This window comes from Crinia signifera, chromosome 11, assembly GCF_055691185.1.
Source record: "Crinia signifera chromosome 11, ASM5569118v1, whole genome shotgun sequence".
Lineage (NCBI taxonomy): Eukaryota > Metazoa > Chordata > Amphibia > Anura > Myobatrachidae > Crinia > Crinia signifera.
In genome coordinates this window covers 91695837-91719016 of record NC_139227.1, presented here as the reverse complement: position 1 = coordinate 91719016, position 23180 = coordinate 91695837, and the positions used below count along the sequence as shown (strand labels likewise).

At 45.4% G+C, this 23180-nt stretch overlaps 1 protein-coding gene across 1 annotated transcript in view; it reads right to left on the bottom strand.

Annotated features, from left to right (window-relative positions):
• PPP6R3 (protein phosphatase 6 regulatory subunit 3) overlaps window positions 1-23180 on the bottom strand; it is an 88376-nt gene that overhangs the window by 17776 nt on the left and 47420 nt on the right. Inside the window, exons 16-19 of the mRNA XM_083163631.1 lie at window positions 19148-19234; window positions 17078-17175; window positions 13877-13931; window positions 475-605 (exon numbers count right to left, since the gene is read on the bottom strand). Of these exons, the coding sequence (XP_083019757.1) occupies window positions 475-605; window positions 13877-13931; window positions 17078-17175; window positions 19148-19234 (371 nt within the window). The remainder of the gene's footprint in view (window positions 1-474; window positions 606-13876; window positions 13932-17077; window positions 17176-19147; window positions 19235-23180) is intronic.

The following is a 23180-nucleotide window of genomic DNA, read 5'->3' as shown; positions in this document are numbered from 1 at the left end:
TAGCATTACTTCTGGTGGATGTACTTAAGTTCTGACCTGGCCTTTTAGTGACTTCACTTCCCAATTGCTCTTTGGGTATCCTTCACTGGGGATTCTGGCACTTAACGTCTGACTCCTAATAAGAGATTATCCCTGTTGCTCCTCTGGCATTTCCCCTGCACCATTTTGGCTATCATACTATCACCCTAGGTGCCCAGAGGACCACTAACGAATTAAGACACATCATCTCTGGTTTGGGTAGGACTAAACTAGTTGGCAGCAAGGTATCCATTTATACAGGATTGATACAGATGGATTGCAGATTGGGCCAATTCTGAGGCCTACAGACCCGATAGTTAGACAGGTGCCCTTCCTAAAGTACCACTTCCATCTAATCATCAGGAATACCTGGCCCCGTGTCTGCCATTATGAAAGCAATTCTGAAACACACTGGAAAGATCAACCAGATTCCCAATGACAATGTATTCTATATACCTGGATCTTCTTTGTGTATCCTGTGTGAAGGCAAGATTTTTCTCCTCCCAAATATCCTCCTCGTCTGACCCTCCATCATCAAACTGTTGTATCCTTTCTTTACAGCAGGCTTCAAACAAAGCGATGTTTGCCTAAAAAGTAATCGAATACAAAAATAAATAAAATGGATAAAAGAATGTAAAATCTTTTAATGTATAAAATCTTAAGGTCCTTTAACTATACTCAAAATCGACAGCAGGGGTGTTCCACATGGGATGCGGTCATTTGGTCTACTGCATTATGGTAGACAGTCATTAGGTCGAATCCATTAGGTCGACATGCTAAAAGGTCGACATGACTCTAGGTCGACATGGGAAAAGGTCGACATGATTCTAGTTCGAAAGGTCATTAGTTCGACAAGGTCATTAGTTCGACAAGGTCATTAGTTCGACAAGGTCATTAGTTCGACAAGGTCATTAGTTCGACAAGGTCATTAGTTCGACAAGGTCATTAGTTCGACAAGGTCATTAGTTCGACAAGGTCATTAGTTCGACATTGTCTATGTCGACATTCACAAGGTCGACATGGAGTTTTTCACTGTTTTTTGAGCCAACATGTGCCGACAGGCGGTATTTCATGCCCTACCATCCACTAGGGCGTGGTGGGAGAATAAAATAGTGTGCCGAGCGTAGCGAGGCACCGTGCCCGACGCATTGCGAGCGCAGCGAGCGATGCGAGGGGATGCAGTGCACTTTAAACTGTGTCCATGTCGACTGTGTTGACATTCAGGTAAAAAAAACAGTGAAAAACCCCATGTCGACCTTGTGAATGTCGACATAGACAATGTCGAACTAATGACCTTGTCGAACTAATGACCTGTCGAACTAATGACCTTTCGACCTAGTATCATGTCGACCTTTTCCCATGTCGACCTAGAATCATGTCGACCTTTTAGCATGTCGACCTAATGGATTCGACCTAATGACTTTCTACCATAATGCAATAGACCAAATGATCCCAACCCTTCCACATGTGGTGGCCCTCTGGTTGCTGTAGAACGTTAAATCCCAGGAAGCCCTGGAAGCCCTGCCACAATTACAGCATATTTAGATAACATAGTTGCATTTGATTACGTTTTATAATTTAATTAGTAGATAAATAGCTATAAATATCGTGCTACGGTGCAAAAGAAATAAGCGACCATGGGGATGTATTTTCTGTCTGGTACATTCTCAGTACGCTTTATCTCCAAACACCTGTCATTATTTTACACATAGCAAATCAGGAATTTATCAGCTGCTACTTTATCTCCATACATGGCTGAGGAAATCCATCCCACAAAAAGCTAAATACCCCTTTCACAAAGTAAAAATACCTGGGAGAAGCAGTTCCACCTGGGAATTTCATGAAATACATGGATCCGTTTTCAGTGTGAAAGGATCAATCCGGATATTAAACCCGTGTAATAGAGCAAGTCTCCAGGTCTAAATCTTAAAACCAAGATTTTCTCTCCTGTGTGAATGGGGTTTGACAGCAGGCAGACGAATAACCCGGCACTTCAAAAGCCGCGTAATTGCTGGGGTATTCTGCCGCTGCTGTCTGAAAGGGAAACGGTCATCTATTAGAATGAACTTAGGTCTACAGTCATAAGGTCGACCCCACTAGGTCGACCTGACAAGGTCGACATGGGCCAAGGTCGACATGACTTAAGGTCGAATTTGCATAAAGGTCGACATGAGGAAGGTCGACTGGTCATAGGGTCGACATGGGTTTTTCACTGTTTTTTGAGCCTACATGTGCCGACAGGCGGTATTTCATGCCCTACCATCCACTAGGGAATGGAGGAGGTTATTAAAGCTGTGGCGAGCGAAGCGAGCAATGCGAGGGTCCGATTCTCATTGCCAACTGTGTCCATGTCGACATTCGGATAAAAAAAGTGAAAAACCCATGTCGACCTTATGACCAGTCGACCTCCCTCATGTCGACCTTTATGCAAATTCGACCTTAACTCATGTCGACCTTGGCCCATGTCGACCTTAAATCAGGTCGACCTTCCTGCCAGTCGACCTAGTGGGGTCGACCTAATGACTGTAGACCTAAGTTCATTCTGACAGATGTACTGATTCCGTCTGAAAAGGGTATTTGTGGTTCTTCTCTGTAAAATCTTTTCGTAGGCCAATGTGGATGCTGGGAATGGTAAGGTATTCCTGGACCGGAGAACTGGGCACCAAGGAGAACAACTTCTTTAAAATTGTGCAGCCTGTAGCTCCTCCCCCTTATACCCCTTCCTGTCCTCAGACACCAGTTTTAACTGAACAAGCCAAGGAATAGGGAGAGAAGAGAAGAACCATTCAACAGAACAGAAAGAAAGGGCAGAAACAACTGCTAACATAAAACCTAACTGCTGAACTGGAGCGCAAGAGTGGGAGCCCAGCATCCACCTTTACTGTAAAAAATCCTTTTTTTCGTAGGCCAAGAACCAAAAAAATTTTTTTTTTTTCTCATGGCCTGTGGTGGATGCTGGGAATTGTGGGATGTCCAAAAGCTATGTCACTTATGGGTGGGAAGGCTGCAGAGCCGCATCTGCCGAGGAGAAGGTGTCAAAACGATAGACTTTGATAAACGTATGAGCAGAAGACCACGTGGCCACCCTACAGATGTTCTAAGCCGAGACACCAACCCACACAGCCCAAGAGGCTCCGACAGCCCTTGAGGAAAGTGCCTGCACAGAAGGTGACTGGAGTACCAGTCAACAAATATGCCTGTCGTATCATGGATCGGGCTATGGTCCGTTTAGACACCAGCCAACAAAGCTTCCGAACATCCTAGAGGACAAACAGAGAATCAGATTTTCTGATTGCCGTCGTCCTAAAAAACAAAGGCTCAAGGTCCTAACAACGTCCAAGGACTCATCCACCACTGAGAGGTTCTCCGCATCCAATGAGAAAGGAGACTTAGAATAAATAGGGACCACAATCTCCTGGTTAATGTGGAATCTAGAAACCACTTTGGGAAGATACTCTGTTACCAGACTGGATTATCTTCATGGAATTTTAAAAATGGAGTTCTACAAAAGCGCCTAAGTCCGAGACTCTGCGAGCCAAATCGATAGCCAATAGGAATGTGCCACTGACTCTAGCAGTTCAAACAGAGGTTTGTTCAAATATCTTAAGACCAAAGATAAGTCCCATGGATTTGCAGGGTCTAATCGAGGGTTGCAGGTGTAGAACCCCCTGTAAGAAGGTATGAACCTTAAAAGACAGATATCTTCCGCTGAAACAAGACTGAAGAGAGCAGACAAACTTTCAAGGAGGCATAAAACGAGGCCCAGATCAAGGCCTGATTGTAGGAATGCTAGAATTATGGCTAGACGATAGATTTGAGGATTACATTTTCTAGTTTCACAACAAATATATATGCAAAACACAATGGTTATCCCTCGCAGATGCCGATTTCCTGGCTGTCAGCATGGTTTTGATAACCAGGCTCGAAAGAACCCTAGCTCTCAGGACCAACTGCTCAACAGCCATCCCATCAAAGCCAAACTGAATGTCAGGATGGTGGCAAGGGCCCTGGGACAGTTATAGAAGGTCCGTGTACCACAACTGCCTTAACCAATTGGGCGTGATCTAGTTTGCTACCACTGGCTCCAGTTTGAGGAGCCGAATGAAGCGTGGAAGAGCAGCTACCGGAGGAAACACATACTTTCTGAAATGGCCATGGGGCAGACAGCATCTACTAGGGTCTCTTGTGCTTGAGGGGAGTTTAATGTTGTGTTGGGAGGCCATGAGGTCCACCTGTAGAGGACCCAAATGATCCGACAAAAGAAAAGAAAACAGATGGAGAGACCACTCCCCGGAGTGGACTTTTTGCCGACTCAAATTCAGCCTCCCAATTCAACAACCCTGGGAATGTATACTGCCAACAAGGCTAGTAGATACCTCTCAGCTCACAGCAGGATGGGAGTCACCTCTTCCTGGTGGTTTACGTATGCAACTGCTATTGTGTTGTCCAACTGGATGCGTACAGACTTTCCGTGAAGAAGTGTCCCCGACCGGCAGAACGTTCGGTGGATGGCTCTCAGTTCTAGGACATTTATCGGAAGGGTGGTCTCTTGACCCGTTGAAAGTCCCTGAAAAGGAGTGATGCTCTACCACTGCGCCCCACCAGTGCAGGCTGACATCTGTGGTCACTATCACCCAATCGTGAATGGCAAACGAACGACCCTTCGTAACATTTGCTGACTGCAGCCACCATAAAAAGGGAAATCCGAACGCCCCTTGACAATACCAGAAACTGTTTTCAGGTGCAGATGTGAGCGATTCCAGCGACCTAATAGTGGTAGCTGGAGGATGCGAGAATGGAATTGTCCGAACTCCACCATGGGAAAACTGGACACCAGTTTCCCGACCACTTTAATGCATAGGTGGATCGATACCCTGCAATGTTTTAGAAAGAATCAAACTGTAATTCCATCATAATTGTCTCGGGGTAAAAAGACAGTCTGTGAGATTGCATCTATGAGAGCCCCCAGGTGTATCATGGAGGTCTAGGAAAACAGCCCGGACGTTTTCAAGTTGATTATCCAACCGTGAGACTGGAGGAGGCCCATCGTCAATCGCAAATGAGACTGGAGAACTTCTGTGGAGGTGGTCATCGAGGTACGGAAGAATCCATATACCTTGTAGGTGGAGGTGAGCTGCCATTACTGCCATGATTTTCGTGAAGACACGGGGTGCTGTTGAAAAGCCAAACAGCAGGGCCTGAAACTGAAAGTGGTGCTCTAGCACTGCGAACCAGAGAAAAATCATTGCTGCGCTAATTTTATGTGTATGTGAAGGTAGGCCTCCTGGATGTCCAAGGATGCCATAAAGTCTCCAGGTTCGATTGGAGTGTAGAAATGACCTGAGGGATTCCATCCTGAATTTTGGCATTCGGAGAAAAAAAAAAAAAAGTTTAATGTCTTTAGATTGAGTATCTGGCTGAATGAACAGCCCAGTTTGTTGACTAATAAAAGATTTGAGAGGAAGCCTGCTTTTTTTGTTGGAATCACAAGTGAACATTCCAGAGTTGAGACAGCTGTCTCGAGGGCAGCGTTCAGGGGAAATCTGAGGCAAAATTACCTCACAAGGGTAGTGGACAAGTGGAATAGCCTCCTTCAGGATAAGATGGTAGAACAATTATGCATGGGATAGAAATAAGGATATAATTACTAAATAAGTAAAAGGATCAAATTGGGTTTGAGTTCAAAATATGGTCAAAAAGGGGCAGACTAAATGGGCCAAATGGTTCTTATGCAACATAGATTTTTTTGTTTCTATAAGTAACTGACTGAGTATTCCACCACTGTCAACATGCCGGTATTCACTTTGTCTGGAACATATGCTGTAAGATTGAGAACAGGTTTGCATAGTTAGAGAAAACCTTATTTACAGATTCTGTATTTCAGATATTGCTGCAGCTTTGGAAATAACCAGGTGAGCACCCAGGAGAATCTCTAATCAAGGTTTTTCTCCTTGCTGATGTCCTGGTGTAAATGGATATCTGAGACTACCTTTGGCTGATAAAGAGGACCACCCTGTATGTGATAAACAAAAATGTACAGGAAAGTACTTTTAAAGTGGAAGCCCTTCCTGAAGTAGAAATTGCTAAAAGAAAACCTGTTTGCCAAATAAGAAACAGAAGATCAGCACTAAGGGTTCTATAGGTGAATGATCCAAAATAGAAGGGATTATATTTAGGCCACATGGAGATGCCAGAGGATGAAGAGGCTAAACCTGCACGAAAGTCTGTACAATCAGGAACCGAAAAAAAAAAAAAAAAAAAAAAAAAGGGTTGCGAAATTAGAAGCTGTAAAGTTATATCTAGACCTTCCTCCAACGGATCACGATAATCCATTATATGGTGTGTACAACTTAATGTTTGATGAACTGTGTGGACACATCTTCCCATCTGACGTACTGTACTTTGGAATCGGATGAGAAGATGCGGTGCAGATAGGAATTCTGAAACATTTTATCACTGTAAAAAGGGATTTTTGTAAGAACTTACCGTTCGAATCCCTTTCTCTGATATGGTCCTGGTGACACAGCTCAACACTGGGATGTAGGAGGGTCCGAAGGAGCCAGGCACCTATCCTAAAGTTTTAGAGGGTAGGCTCCTCCCCTACTGCATCCCTGGACTCTTCAGTTCAATCTTTCAAAGCCACTGGAATACATTAACTCAGTACAAACGCCTGCACATATTATATGCACATTTTATAACAGAAACTGTTAACTTTTAACCATTTTAACATGAACATCATGAAACTTCTGGCATACTTACTGAGCGTAAGGGAGGGATCGCTGTGTCACCAGGACCATATCAGAGAAAGGGATTCGAACGGTAAGTTCTTACAAAAATTCCTTTTTCTCTTTCAATGGTCCTGGTGACACAGCTCAACACTGGGACGTTCCAGAGCCGGTCCTTTGGGAGGGTACGCTCAGGTCTGCAGCTCTCAGCACTGCTCGCCCGAATGATGCGTCCTCCGACGCGAACTCATGGAATCTATAGAATTTGGCAAATGTGTGAACAGATGACCAAGTGGCAGCTCTGCAAACCTGCTCAGCTGTGGCCCCATGTCGAACCGCCCAAGAGGTGGCAACTGACCTGGTGGTATGCGCATTTATTTTGGCCGGTACCGGTCTACCCACTTTGGTGTATGCAAAGGCTATCACAGACCGCAACCACCTAGCAATAGTCTGCTTAGATGCAGGCCAACCAATTTTGTGTACGTCATACAATACCAACAACGTGTCAGTCTTCCTGACACTCTTCACTCTGTCCACATATATGCGTAAGGCACGCACAACATCCAAAGTTCTCAACTTGTCCCTTTTCTTAGAACCCTCTGGGGGTTGAAACACAGGTAGAACTATCTCCTGATTTAAATGGAAGGTAGATACCACCTTCGGTAAAAACTGAGGCACTGTTCTTAAAACAGCCCTGTCATCATGAAAAATTAAGAAGGGAGATTTACATGACAAGGCTCCCAATTCTGAAACTCTTTTAGCAGATGCTACTGCTAACAAAAACACTAGCTTCCACGTGAGAAACTTAAAGTCAGCCGACCTTAAAGGTTCAAATGGTGCCTTTTGAAGGCATTCCAAAACCAGTGATAGATCCCAAGGTGCTACTGGTTGCTTGTATGGAGGTTTCAACCTGGATACTCCTTGTAAAAAGGTTTGAATTTCCGGCAAAATGGCTATCTTTTTCTGGAAATAGATGGACAAGGCCGAAATCTGCACCTTCAGTGACTGAAGGCTTAGACCCGATGAAAAACCATCTTGTAAGAATTCCATCATTCTTGATAGCTTAAAATGAGATGTATGAGCCTTTCTTCTCTCACACCATCGAATGTAAGTCTTCCAGACTCTATAATAATTTGCCGAAGATACAGCTTTTCTGGCTTTTATCATCGTCTGTACTACTGCCTCAGAAAACCCTTTCCTTTTCAAAATGGTGGTTTCAATAGCCAGGCCGTCAAAATCAATCGATCTGAATCCAGGTGATTGAATGGGCCTTGTCTTAGAAGGTCTGGTCTCAGAGGTAGACGCCATGAGTCCACAGACAACCTCTGAAGCCTCGAGTACCAGGACCTCCTTGGCCAATCTGGGGCCACTAAGATCACTGGAACCTTCTGCCCCTGTATTTTCTTCAGAAGTCTCGGTAACATTGGTACTGGTGGGAATGCATAAAGGAGATCTCCCTGCCAATGAATAGTCATGGCATCCACTGCCTCCGCTAGTGGATCCCTTGTTCTGGCATAGAACCTGGGCACTTGACGGTTGACCCTGGATGCCATCAGGTCCACATCCGGAGTTCCCCACATCGAAGTGATCTGGTGAAACACCTGAGGGTGTAAGCTCCATTCCCCTTCCTTGAGCTCCTCCCTGCTCAGGAAGTCGGCTTCTATATTCTCTATTCCTGGAATGAATATAGCCGATACAGCTGGAACATTCTGTTCCGCCCATAGGAAGATTCTGGACACCTCCCACATGGCCAATTCGCTGCGTGTACCTCCCTGGTGATTCAGATACGCCACAGCTGTGGCATTGTCGGTCTGAATCCTCAAAGGGAGGTTCTGTAACCTGTCTCCCGCCAAGGAAATCACTTTCCAGACAGCTCTCAGCTCCAAGATGTTGATTGGTAACGCTGATTCCTCTGCCGTCCACAGGCCCTGAAGCCTGAGATCCAGGACTACTGCCCCCCAGCCCCTGAGACTGGCGTCGGTAGTTACTATCAACCAGTCCCAGGTCTGTAATGACCGACCCCACTGAAGGGAATCTACTTCTGTCCACCATTTCAAGGATTCTCGAGTGTCCGAAGACAGCACTATCATCTCGGATTTCATGGTCAAAGTGTTTCCTGACCAGGCTGACAAAATGTTCCATTGGAACCTCCGAGAGTGGAACCTGGCAAATTGAAGCGTCTCGAATGACGCCACCATCTTCCCCAGGAGCTTGAGGCACCTCCATACTGAAATGCTCTGAGCCCTGAGAATCTCCTGGACTAGGGTGACCAGATCCCTGGCCTTTACCTCCGGGAGGAATACCCGATGAAGATGGGTGTCCAGTATGACTCCCAAGAATTGGAGCCTTTGTGACGGTACCAACTGAGATTTTTGCAAATTTAAAATCCAGCCGTGAGCCTGCAAAAAACTGATGGCCTCTGCCAAGTGACTCTGCAGCATGGCTGCTGACTCTGCTTTGAACAGGAGATCGTCCAAATAGGGTATTACTGTGATTCCCCTGAGCCTCAGCACCGCCGCCATCACTGACATTATCTTTGTGAATACCCTTGGCGCGGTTGCTAGCCCAAAGGGTAACGCCCGGAATTGTAAATGCAGGTCTCCTATGGCAAACCTCAACAAGGTCTGATGCTCCGGGTGTATAGGGACGTGCAAATATGCGTCCTGGACATCCATGGACGCCAAAAATTCTCCCTGGTCCAGACTCAGGAGTACTGACCGTAGGGACTCCATTTTGAAATGGTCTACCCATAAATGAACATTTAGAGACTTCAAATTTAGTATTGGTCTGAAAGACCCGTCTGGTTTGGGCACCAGGAACAGCGTGGAGTAAAAGCCTTTCTTCCACTCTGCCCTGGGGACTGGTGTAACCACCCCTTTTTCCAAAAGGGAGTGAGCTGCTCTCACAAGAGCTGTACGAAGCCGTGCCTCCTTTGGTAAGGATGTGGGGATGAACCTCTTCGGAGGCGGCCCTCTGCAAGGGATTTTGTAACCCTGTGTTATAATATCTAACACCCAGGCATCCTGGCCTAGAGAAGCCCAAGCGTCCCTGAAGAGTGTGAGACGCCCCCCCACTTTTGTCACTGTCGGGCGAAGCCCCTGACAGTCATGCAGAGGGTTTATCCTCTCCTTTTGTGGCAGGCTTCTTGTGAAAAGAGCCAAATTTTGACTTTTGTGTCTTGCCTCTAGAGGACTGAAACCTTCCCCTGAAAGACTGTCCTCGAAAGGACGCACCACCTCTAGGGGAGGGCCGAAAGGACGGCTTAAAAGCAGAAAATCTGGACGTCTGCTTTGCTGAGGAGGCCGGCAGGAATGTACTTTTGCCGCCCGTAGCCTGTTTTATAATCTCCTCTAATTCGGTACCAAAGAGTACCTTTCCTTTGAAGGCTAATGTTTCCAGAGCCTTCTTGGACTCATTGTCTGCTTCCCAGGCTTTAAGCCAAAGCACTCTCCTGGCATTAATGGAGACTGTGGACACTCTGGTTGCCATTTTAATAGCTTCCTCCTCTGCTTCCACTGCATATTCTGCAGCTGCCTTAATCTTTTCTGCAAGCAGTAACGCACCAGGGTCAGCCTGCAGCATGGTGCATAATTCACCAGCCCACTCTATCATGGCCTTAGAGACCCAGGCTGAAGCAATAAGGGGCCGTAAGGTAAACCCCACCCCTTCAAAGATAGCCTTGAGGTTACCCTCCAGCTTTTTATCCACAGAATCTTTGAAAGCTGCACCGCCCTGTACTGGTAATACAGTAGCCTTGGACAAACGTGCCACTGAAGCATCCACAACTGGGACCTTTTCCCAGAGCTCCGCATGAGACTCTGGCATGGGGTACAGACTAAGGAATCGCTTAGGCATCTGTAGCCTCTTATCAGGAGTTTTCCAAGCCCCTTCTAACAATTCCTGTAACCCCTCATCTGAAGGAAAAGTAACAGCCTCCTTCCGCTGTCGCTTAAAAACACCTTTAACAGGAGTCTTATCCTCCACAGACAGCTTTAAAGCCTGCTTCACAGCTACAATGAGATCCTCTATACCAGCAGCAGAGTTCTCTTCCACATCATCACCCTGATCCCAGGGGATGTCAGTATACTCTCCTTCCTCCTCATCTACCACAGTAGTCAAAGCATAAGACCTTCTAGGGGTCCCTGCCACATCATCCATTTTGTCCAGCATTTCACTGAACCTGTTGATCCCTTTAGCAGTATCCTGCATCACCTGAATCAGCGCAGGATCTGCCTGGGTAAGAGGCAAGGAGCCAGACGACTGCTGAGATGATGGCATAGGTCTCTGTGATTCTACCAGCCCATCACTCTGCCTGTCCAAAAGCTGCACCAAAGCGTTAACTGACCTGCCTAGGGCCCTGGCCCACGCAGGTTCCATCTGCTCTGCCCTATGGGGTTCACTGCCCATGGGTCTCACATCAGCGCAAGTAATACATAAGCCCCCCTTGGCCATCTGCTCAGGGACAAACTTTTGTGTGCAAACATTGCACGCGCTCAGTGCACTAAGGGCTCCCTCCCCCAAAACCACAGCCTGATGCTCAGACATGATGCAAGTGATAAATGTATATCTATCAGTATACACAGTGCAAACAATGTACAAGCGTTTATACAGAGGCAATGCACCCAATCACTTATCTGTCTGTTGGTTTCAACTGCGGGGAAGCGATGCCCAGGAAATCCAAGTCACTCTGCCAGGATCAGTAAGCCAGCTCAGCTCCGCTGCAAGCGTTCTGAAAGGCGCCAAAGTCAGAGTGAAGGAAGAGACCACAGGTCCCTGCTGCTGCGGGGTCCGTGACCTTTTGGCGCCAACCACCCCCAGCTAGCCGCTCCTCAGGTAGGATTTCCTAGTTCCAGTGTCTCCCCCTCAACTGGGGATCACTTGGAACATGCCTGTCACAACGCTGCTGTCCTCTCATCTAGGAGCTCAGCGTGTAAGCTCCGCATAAAATGGCCGCCGCCATCACGGAGCGCCTGTCCCCCATGATCCCCACCTAAATGTGGAGCCGGTTTCAGGGTACTCCGGAGCCCAGGCAGCCTTTTAGAAAAGGCTATAAGCGCTGCACAGGGAGACCAGACAGTGTCTCCCCTGTGCACAGTGAGCTGACAGGACGCGCTTCTGTCAGCTCCTGCTGCGCTAGCAGTGTGAGGATTCACTATGAGAATCCTCACACTGTGCCTACCTAGCTAGGGTAAAAGTTAATAAAACAATAAAAATCCCCTAACTACTCTAATTCTTCGGCTGCTCCTGCAGCCCTTTAGAATAGCACCCACTCCAGTGGGCACCTAACACGAACTGAAGAGTCCAGGGATGCAGTAGGGGAGGAGTCTACCCTCTAAAACTTTAGGATAGGTGCCTGGCTCCTTCGGACCCTCCTACATCCCAGTGTTGAGCTGTGTCACCAGGACCATTGAAAGAGAAAGTGGATTGTGTACGTGGACACAATATATTGTTTTTTTACAGTCACAGCTTTGTTAGATCGTTCAAACACGTACCCAACTTAAGGGTTTTCAATGCAGCTGCAGTGTCCCACTGGATTTTAAAGCGTCAGTTAAATTAAAATACAATTTTTGTATTTCATAGGATTACTAAATTCGAATACAAAAGCCGAAACTGCAGCTCTAGCATCGCTCAGCACACAGTGCTGCACCATGATGTGTGCTAAGCAATCTGTCAGAGCCTGTGTTCTATCCTGTCAAGGTCGATGACCAGATATTTCAAGCATGTTTGAAATATCTAGCTAGCGATAGTGCTGCGCATTGCTATGGGGCATACACACAGCAATTTGTACTCAGTTTTTAAGCAGTCTATTCAGATCGCTTACAAAATATACAAAAAAAATAATAAATCGCTGCGTGTGTATGCCCCATAAGACTAACAGCACAGCTCTCGTAACCATGACTTTATACCAGGGACCATCATTTTCTGAAAACGTAGTTTTGGCTTTAAACTATCCTATCTAACTGGAAGAAACAAAGCCTGACTGCTTCAGTCTATATAACAAAATCTTTGCCAATCTGGGGCGAGAAGAAACCTGTGCATAACGTGTCTATAACATACAGTGGGTTCTAGAGTAGATAAAGGAACCAGAGGTTAAGGGGGGAAATATTCAATCCCGCACCGCTATATCTGAAGGGGGATATAGCATCAGGCACCTATTCAATGCAGTCTTTCCCAACAGCATTGAGGGGCAGAACAGATCTGACTTTAAAAGCCATCGGGCCCGCTTTGCCGAGAGCAGCCGTGGATTGACCAGATCAATTTATGCCCCTTTTCGGCCATCGCCAGATGGGACATTGCATCCCATCTGAGCGGGCCCTTTGTCTCAATTAACTCCTAGTGGCCATCAACACTGCTTTTGTTTCTGAATAACTTGGTGCTCGACTGAGACATCATATTAACACCAGAATCAATCCTACTATTGGACAAATTATTAAATATGTCTAGATGAGAAGAACCTCTTCTAAGACTAAACGGAGTCCAATTCTGAGAATACATCTGTTCTGCTCAGAGCTGGGCAAGATGGTTCCTCAGGAGGAAAGATAATGCTGGCACACCAAGGAGATCTAGTTTTCAATCGTTGGAAACTTCCAAAGACAGACAAATCTCTTATGGAGAACAAAGAAACACAGATTAAAGTTTCTTCTATTCTCAGGCCAGTGACTGGATTCCACTTCCCTATAAAATGTGATATCTAGGAACAAATCATACATTTAAATTAACTGGTTTATTTAAACCTTCTCCTCCTTCTGAAGCGCCCACACACTCACTGTGCGATGGTCGGATGAATTTTAAACTTTAGTTCAAAACGCATCGCATGCAGTTCATGTCGCACCAGGTTCATTTTGGCTTGCTCGCTCTCACGCATCACGGATCGCAAGTCAAAAACATTATGTGCAGACAGTCCTTTCTTTACTAAATCGCATCACATCTAGTTCAAATCACACGCTGTTGAGATTTGAACTAGATGCAATCTAGTACAAAAAGAATCAAGCACATCCCAAATATAAAATAAACAGCATTACAATGTCCATCTCAGTAGAGGTACACCATGTTATAAAGTAACCCACACCCATTAAGAACAAAGCATTTACAGCAGACTTTTCAGTTATAGTAAGGAGACCATATATACTCACGCTCTCATTGGCATTGAGAGAGAAGTTAATGTCAGAGACACGGTCAAACGAGACGCTGAAAGGACAAAAGAATTGTAGGATATAGTGAACAAATATGTGAAAAACTGAAGATTTATAGAATTAGGAATTTTAATGTAGAATGTTTTATACCCATTTCATAAATCTACAACCCCCCCCCCCCCCCCATCCAGATCGGATTAGGTTAATTGGCCCCGTGCTCAGTATCAAGAAACTGGCCCAAAGATATATGGCAAGATTAGGTGGGCCCATGCCTTTGGAATAACTAGGCCTTTGAACTAGTAGCTTCATCTTACCATACAGGAGGGCTGGTACATGTGCAATGTCAAATCTCACTAAAGCACCACTAAAGGCTTCTTCATTTATAGATTTTTTTCATAAATGAACATAGAAAACAAGCAAGCTCATTAAAGTCAGTAGTTCTATTCAAAGTTATTCGGGGAAAAAAACATATACATACACAAGGACATTAATGTTCTTACCTGTTAAGATCCTTTTCTTCAATAGGAAAACACAGGGATAACACCGAGTATAGGCTGATGACATGGAGTCTGGGCTGTAAAATGTCTGTCCAAGCAGCCTAGACACCCTCTGCCCTAATCCTTGCCACAAGCCACATTTATCCAGCTAGTTAAGCCCAAGGTGAGAAGGAGGCAAGGGAAAACTGGCACACTATTCAAAAGACAGTGGATGTGAAAAGAGGAACTGTTAACAGTGCAAAATCCCTGGAAGATAAGAGGTTATGGTGGGTGCCCTGTGTTCCCTATAGAATTGAAGAAAGGGATTTAACAGTTAAGAACATAAAATATTGTTTTCTTCAGCCATAGGGAGCACAAAATAACACTGGGAGGTCCCAAAGCCATCACGCTAAGGCAGTGGTTCCCAAACTGTGTGCCTAGGCACCCTGGGGTGCCTCAGGACACTTGCAGGGGTGGCTTGGGTTGGTGGACCAGGATCAATTCATATTTATGGTCAATGTAACAGGCAAAACCAGTGCTTGTGGCTGCCAATCATAATATATGTGGACAAACAGAAGCAAATCCTGTCCCTCACCAGATAACTGACAAAAACACAATGCATTTCATTTAATATTTTTTTTCTGAATTTCTCGATAAGAAGCATTTGGCCTAGGGGTGCCTTGAAAATATTTTGATGCTCTAGGGTGCCGTGATTCAAAAAAGTTTGGGAACCACTGCGCTAAGGGATGGAATGCTTCCGTGCTGCAGAACTGGTCACTCACAGGCCAAATCTAGAGATGAAGGTGTCAAAGGATATAACCTGATGAATTCATATGTAAAGTCCATGTCTGCTTTACAAATCTGTTCCTCATAAGCACCACATTCTGCTGCCCAATAATTCTCCACTGACCTGGTGGAATGAGCTATAACCATGGAAGGGGCAATAGATAGACACAGAATAAGGTTTGGGGATGAACAACCAAAGCGTTCTGGCTAAATTCTGCGCAGTAGCCGGCCAGCCTCGTTTATGAAAGTCTTATGACTTTCATAAACAAGGATGGCCGGCTACTGAGCAGAATTTAGCCAGAAGGCTTTGGTTGTTCATAAAGACAAAGAAAAATGTTGTATGGAGAGATCCTGTCCTGTCCACATAAATCCAGAGGGCCTCCACAGCATCCAAGAAAGCTGCCTCAGGCAAGAATCTGGTAGTTTAGAAAAGTGATCACAGTCTCCTGGATAATGCAAAATGCAGAAACTAGTTTGGAGAGGCAACTTAAACCCATCCCATGAACAGCCTGGTCTGAATAAAAAAAAAAGTCACCCGTCAGTCATCATAGGCTTAGAATACTGTTTTCCATGCAAGCCAGTGGATGTCTACAGTGTCCAAAAGCTCATAGAAGGACAACTGGACAATCTGAGAAACTAAATAAGTTTCATGGAACCACCAGGGTTACAAACTGGAGGTCACACATGAAGACACCATGAAAACAATTAATAAAAAAAGCTGTACATCAGGCAACATAGCAATGTACTTTAAACGGGTAACCGTACCAATGGAGAAGCCTGAAAAGGTGCCCGTACACGGTGCGGTGATTGCACCAGTTATGGGCTGGACCGAATCGCTTGGCAACGCATGCGATTTGCGTACAATGCGATCCTAGGGCAGTACAAAAAGTATGTGCAGCACACACACCTGTGGAATCCACCAGGAGAGCTTCAGGATACCTGGTGTGTGAGCTGAAAGACACTTGGGTGTAGGCCTCACTCACCCAAGTTAACATCCTGGTGGCCTAGGAAGTCCACCTACCAATTGTGGACCCAGAAATGTAGACTGCATATAGAGCTGAAAATTTACGCTCTGCACACTGAAGAAAGCAACCCCCTCTTATCAGGCGACAACTGGATTATTTATGTATTCAATGGCTTTCGCATTGTTGGACTCCAACTGGACCAGTTGGTGCTGGAGAAAATGGCAGAGCTAGGTAAAGTGCTCTGTAAACCACTCAAAGCTCCAGAACAAGGAGGAACATTGCCAATATTGATGTGTCCGGTGTCTGCTCTTCCCTACAGTGTGCTGAAGCCCAGCCACCAGTGTTACGGCTGCAGTTGTTGGGGGATTGCTGGATTGTCAATGACTGTGCCTCTGGTAAGGACTCACTTCCTACTCAAGTAAAACAGAAGTTAAAATAAAATAAATATAAGAAGCTCCTTAAAATCGGTCCCTGTAAAAACTGTTCCATTTTCCATGAGGCACCTAGCTGAAAGAGGACGCCTAGAGCTGGGGACGGTGTACGGAGCAGAGAGAGCCTGGGCAGCTTAGAAAAGAAACCTTAAATCGAATAGACTCAAGCTCACCAGTCTATACCCTTGGTTGTCCATGTGTTCCCCTTTGTCTGAAGAACAGGTTAGGATTTAAAGATTTTAGCTAGCTTAATAAATGTGACCATCATCCACCAGGAGTCACCCACAGAAAAGGTTAGCAGAAATACCATTCATACCATTGACCAGTAAAAGTTGTGCATCATCAGAAATAGCATGTATTGAGTCACAGCTAATTCATGAGTGGAATCCCTTAATATAAGCCATCACCACAAGCTTAGTAGTAAGTGTATTTGATAACAGGTGGGAATCAGTACAAAAGTAAATGTCTTGTTAGGTTTTGAAAAAAAAAAAAAAAAATCACCAGAAGACACCAAAAACCACAAAAAAAAAAGCTAATACTCACTTCCCAATGTCATCCTGGTCAGCAAACTTCTCATCGTTGAAGCCGAACTGGTCAATAAAATTGGACGTCATTTGTTGCATCTGATAATCAGAAAAGGCCTGGCAACCCCAGGACCAACGAAAGTGGTATAACATACATTCTAAACTGCTCCTGAAACAAGCTATTTATCATGCTTGTACATATAAAAACAGCATTGGTGTTATAATGATAATACTCAATATGTGAATGAACACAGTATTTTCATGTATAATGAAGTGTGTCACTACAAACAAGAACAGATAGCTTCCATTTTAAATCAATCGCATTAGTGGATAACACCGCTTAGAATAGTAGTGCACCACATCCACATGCCGCAGATGTGTTCAACAAAAATACTTGCTGCTTGAGACATCAGGTGCGATTCCCATTTTGAGTTCTAAGGTGGGCACACACTGTATGACGCTCACCATGCAATTGGGACCAGATCGCATCGCATCTAGTGCAGTAGAGTCCGCACAGTATGTGCATCACATACTTTTGGTGCTACTGTATGTGTGATGTGAATGGGAGCGCGCGCATCACAAGCCCAAAATGCTTTGTGTTGGTACCTTTAAGGCCCATACACACTAGTCGATTGTGAGCTGAAAGCAGCTCACTTTTTGCCAATTGAGAGGCCTTTACCTGAAAATATGGCTAGTGTATACATTACTGGCACCACTGCCCACCAATGTTTTTCTTAAATATAAGCCCATAACAGGCACAGCGGTGTGGCACTTGTAGAAAATAATCAGAAGAAGACGCCAGTTGATAACAGTTTCAATTTATGTAAATTTTCATCAGGTTAACTTTAAATTTACATAAATTGAAACGTTATCAACTGGCGTCTTCTTCTGAAGATTGATTATTGGCTACGAGTGCCACACCACTGTGCCACTATCAATTCCCCTGTGTGGGCACTGGCCGCAGTTACTACGTTCTAGGGCAGGGCAATTGCGGCCCTCCAGATGTTGAGGAACTACACATCCCCGGATGCTTTGCATTAGTTTTGCTATGTGGCCATGCCCACTTTGCTAGCCGTCAATCACTCAGGCATACACACTGGTTGATTTTCAGCGCAAAATCGCTCAAAAAAAAAAAACAGTTTTGAGCGATTTTGCGCTGAAAATCAGCAAGTGTGTATGGGCCTTTTATTTACACCATACAATACTAAGTAGCTAGTATATTCTATGATCGTAAAGGAATTGATAAAAATTCTCAGATAAAAGGGGGGATGCAATGCTCCGCTGCTATCCCTGACGGGGGAAATAGTGGCGGGTCCATATTCAATACAGACTTCACCAACAGCATTGAAGAGGGATCACTGCAGAACGAGCCCGCCTTCAGAAACTATCAGGACCATTCTTCCTATAACGGCCCTGGATTGTAGTGATCCCAGCCAAACAATCCATGTCAGCTTACGCGGACAAGCCCACTTTCCTCCAATCGGCAGGTGGGACATTGAATCCCGACTGCCGATTTGCTGTTGGGCAAAACGTAAATGGGCCTGGATCACGGCTGTCGGAAGGGATCAACAGCGTGATCCAGGATTGAATACACCCCAAAGCCTAATGATGCATGGCCCACGCCACTCGCATCTGATGTGTCTTGCCTTATTACCCTAGATTGTGCTACTATATATTAGATCATATGTACTAGGTACTTAGGAATAGCATCTTGTCATGGCTAAGTGGCAAAATCGCAGTGTGGTGGGGCGATTTGAGGAGAACTGTATAAACTTCATTAGCTCACAAACTAAGACCACGCACCAGGAGACTACGCAATTTAAACTAATGTTAAAGCTTGAACATCTGCTGTGCTAATAAAAACTCTGTTTTGGGCCCTTATCTTTAAAAAGCAAAGCGGACCCTCAAATGGGACAATTTCTCATATCCACAGATTCATACAAACAAGTTTACTTGGTAATGCAATGAATTGCATGTTACCAAAACGAGCCTCGTATAGTCTATTACTACATCATTGTGCCAACAAACATTTCTTGAACATCCACCTATACAAGTAATACTGAATGTATGTAAAATATGCATGCCTAACCTGCTGTATGGAAGAATCTTGCGAGAAGCCTGGTTCTTTGAACTCAATCTCATCGTCGCTGGAGGAGTGGATGTGTCGCGTTGTTAGCTGTGAAGAAAAGAAGAAGAAGTCATTACAACACTGAACTTCATCCATTACTCTCCAACAGGCTTAAGTACTGAAAACTACTAATCATATGCTCTTTAAGACCAGCAAAAAAATAAATTATTACATTAAGATATGTTTGGAAAGGTAGAGAACTAGGTTACACTCCTATTATCACTTGTCATTCACAAAGCTCATCCAAACTGCACGGTGCTTTACAGAGAATATTTGGCCATTCACATTAGCTCTGGCCTCAAAGCTTACAAATTAAAAATATTCCCTTCTACAGGAGCAATATTTACTGGGAGCCAATTAAAATAGTAATTTCTGGCTCTGTACAATTCGATTACAGTAGATACATTGCCAGCAGTAGTAACAGGTTAGTATCAATTTGGTTGGAATACAGTAATTTGTGGCCTGGATGACACCTAATTGGTTCAAACATTCCAGGATATACCAAGTAAGCAAAACACAGCAAAAATGTAAACATGACAGGCCCGGGATGGGCTGGGGGTGGTGTATCTAATCACAGCTGCAAGCCCATTGTTTAAACAGCTAAACATACACCAAATGTAAACCAATAGGATTGCAGCAAAAAAGGTAGAAGCAAAGATCAGGTCAAATGCCACTTATGCACTCATTTTGTGGCAGCAGCTAGGACAGACCAACTCACTCTCAAAAGAAAGGGCAGGGCAATAGGACCAGCAAGAAACCAAAAGGTAATTTGTAGCATTGGCTACCTGTAATTTTTTTCCATTCATGCACTAAGAAACCTTAAAAAGGTAAAGTTTTCAAGCAGTCTTATTAATACCCCATTTACACCACCGCAAAAAACACGTTTCTTTCTTCGTTGACCAGGGTCAGCAATGGTGTAAATGGGGTACCTGACCAGGGAAGACCTGGGTGGTGGGGCAGTGTAAACGGGTATCGGGGTAGTATGGAGGTTGGGTGGGGGGCGCACACAGAGCCTCTGCTGCTGTTTGCTGTACTGTGCAGACAGCAGCAGAGTCTGGGAGGAGGTGAATGGATGCCTGTGAGCAGCATTCAGTCACTTAGGACGGGGGCTAGGGGTGCATGATGGCTTGCCTCCAGCGTGGTGATTGGCAGTCCCGGCGCTTGGAGATGTTGTCATCTCCAAATGCTGCCCCCTGCACCTGTGTGCAGTGCAAGAGGTGCCGGCCCGGGAATATTCCGGGTCAGCACCGCAGTGTCAACTGTGTAAATACCTGATCCGACCCAGATTGGAAAAGTGTTCCAAATATCAGGTCAGTTAGGGTATTTGGGTGTAAAAGTGGTATTAGACACCTTTCACACTGGACCTTGGACGGCAATAATTAGGGATTTTGCTGTAAAAGTGGTATTTGAGTCACTGCTTCAGAGTTAGATGCAAAAAGTGAGTGAACGGAGTCTGCATCAGTGATGAAGTATAAATGTAATATTGAAACTCCTCATGTAAAATGTTTTAGCAAAATGAATTATCATATATGTAGGAAGATAGTTCGCTTTAGTGCTTGTGGCAAATAGGCTTACAATACAAGTCTCTGTAAAACCACCCTCCCTGCTTTCATTTCTGCAAAAGCAGCCAGTGTTTAGTACATATACACCCAGCACTAAAGTAGTTAAGCTGTAAGATAGCAAGTCACATGAGAAGGCTAGAGGGCTGCTAGCTACTGACTTAGGGGTCGGGTCAAAGTACTCCCCAGGAAAGGAAGGTGGGGAAATAAAATGGACTGCAGCTAAAGGTCTCCTCAATGTATCAGGAAATCAATAATTCTACAACAAATAATTTTGGTGTTTGAATATATACATACTATAATAAAGACTTGTGTTAAATCAGGGGGGAGATTATCACTACGGCGACAGACATATTTCATATTTTTTTTGGAGCCAACATGCAGTATTTCATGCCCTACCATGCACTAGTGTGTGGTGGGAGAATGAAGTCGTGTGCCGAGCGCAACGAGCCATGCAAGGGGACGAGGTGCATACGTTTCAGTGTCCATGTTGACTGTTGATAGTCGGGACAAAAAAAAAATGTGAAAAACTCCATGTCGACCTACATTGTGGTGACCTAATGATCCATACGCAATCAGGTATACACCTGGAATTGCAAGTTCTGTCATGTGTACAGGATTCCACAAGGTCTGGCCTGTAGTAACAATATGCACAGAGCATTCCAGACCAAAAAAAAAAAAAAAAAGTAATCTGCATAACCCTACATTCCTGATTCATGAAATTATTGCTTTATTTGACAATAGCACCTTGAAAAAAACTGGTTGTTCCACCGGATCGTTTGCAGATCTGTGACCATGGTCTATACTCAAAATCTAAGGTCCCCATACACTAGTCCGATTTTTAAGACAAGTCTGCCCTTGAGCTCGCTGGGAGGCTCACTCACCATTTGGCACTTGAATTTTTATTTTATTTTTTTATATGCAATAAAATCGCATGTAAAGTCCCGGGGAGTTGCAGCGAAATATTGGAACGCCGGACCCAGGATATTCTTTCAGGACCCTTTCACACTGACAGATTTCCCCGGGTTGTTGCTTGTTCATGTACAATAACCTGGGAAATATTGGTTGGTGTGACAGGGGTACAGGAGTGAGCAGATCAGAAAAATTTTTTGCCAAGTACCCGCCCATACTAAAGCCGTGTACACACTGCAGCGATATGGGCTGAAATAGCTGGCAATATGGTCGCTGCATATTGCCAGTGATGGGAGTGTGTGTGCGCTCCTGTTTTCAGCACTGTTCTAATCGCAGGAGCTTGCTCCTGCGACCAGCTGATTACCTCTGCGGCTCTGCCGGCAGAGGTTTCTTTTCGTCAGCGACCAGCTCTGGTTGCCGATGAAAAGGAGACATTGAGCGATATATCGCCCCGTGTGTACGCACCTTTACAGGACTACAGGGAACTATGCAAAATCGCTCATCACACACAGTGCCGTACAAAGACGCGCCTGTGATGTGTGACGAGCGATCTGCCGGAGCCATTGTTCTCGGGAGAGAACACTTACCCTGACTGGCGACCTAACTAGATTTATCCAGCATGCTGGATCTTAATCACCTGGCGATTGCTTAGAAAATGCCCCGTGTATAGGCCTCACATATAACCCTTTATTGATATTGTGGTCAAATGTTTTATTGCCATCTCCCTGTAAATCTGTAGAAATGTAGACATCAGACCGACCATTACTATATGGGGGTGAAACTGGAGTACTGCAGCCACGAGGAAACTTGAAGTGGAGTGAGAAAGGGTGTTACGGAAAGATTGAAAGAGAGGGAGAGGGGTGGTCGAGGAGAGACTGCTTCAGGGAATGAGAGAAAGGTATGATAAAGAGGTTGTCTGAGAACGGAGGAGGAGCAAGCATGAGTGGTGAGACCAGGAGTAAGAGAATGTCAGAAAGATGGGATCAAGTAATACCCCTTTTACACCGCCGAAAAATCTGGGGCAGCGGCGGGTCAGACCCGGATCTTCGGCGGTGTAAATCCCTAACGCCGTGTCCCTTTACACGGGACTTCTACCCAGGTCCTGACCTGGATAGAACACGGCTAGGACCTGGGTAGAGGGCGGTGTAAATGGGAACGCCGGGTCGGATGACCCGGCTCCCATTTACATGAATGGGGAACATCCAACCTGCGGACCGCAGTGTCCGCAGGTTGGACGGATTGTCAGTCTGACACTGACAGCCGGCGCTGCTGTCTGCTATACTCTGCAGACAGCAGCGGTGGCGGGGGAGGGAGGTGAACGGATGCATGTGTGCGGCATCCATTCACCTCCTGTCCAATGGCGGGGGGGTGCGCGCAGGGACTGGGGGCAGCCTAGCAGCTTACCTTAGTGCTGGGCTGCCCCCAGCAGCATTCCGGGTACAGCGGCTTCGATCGGCGCTTGAAGATGACATCGCACTGTCATCTTCAAGCGCCGGGAGGGGGGTGCGGGCGTTTAAGCCCGT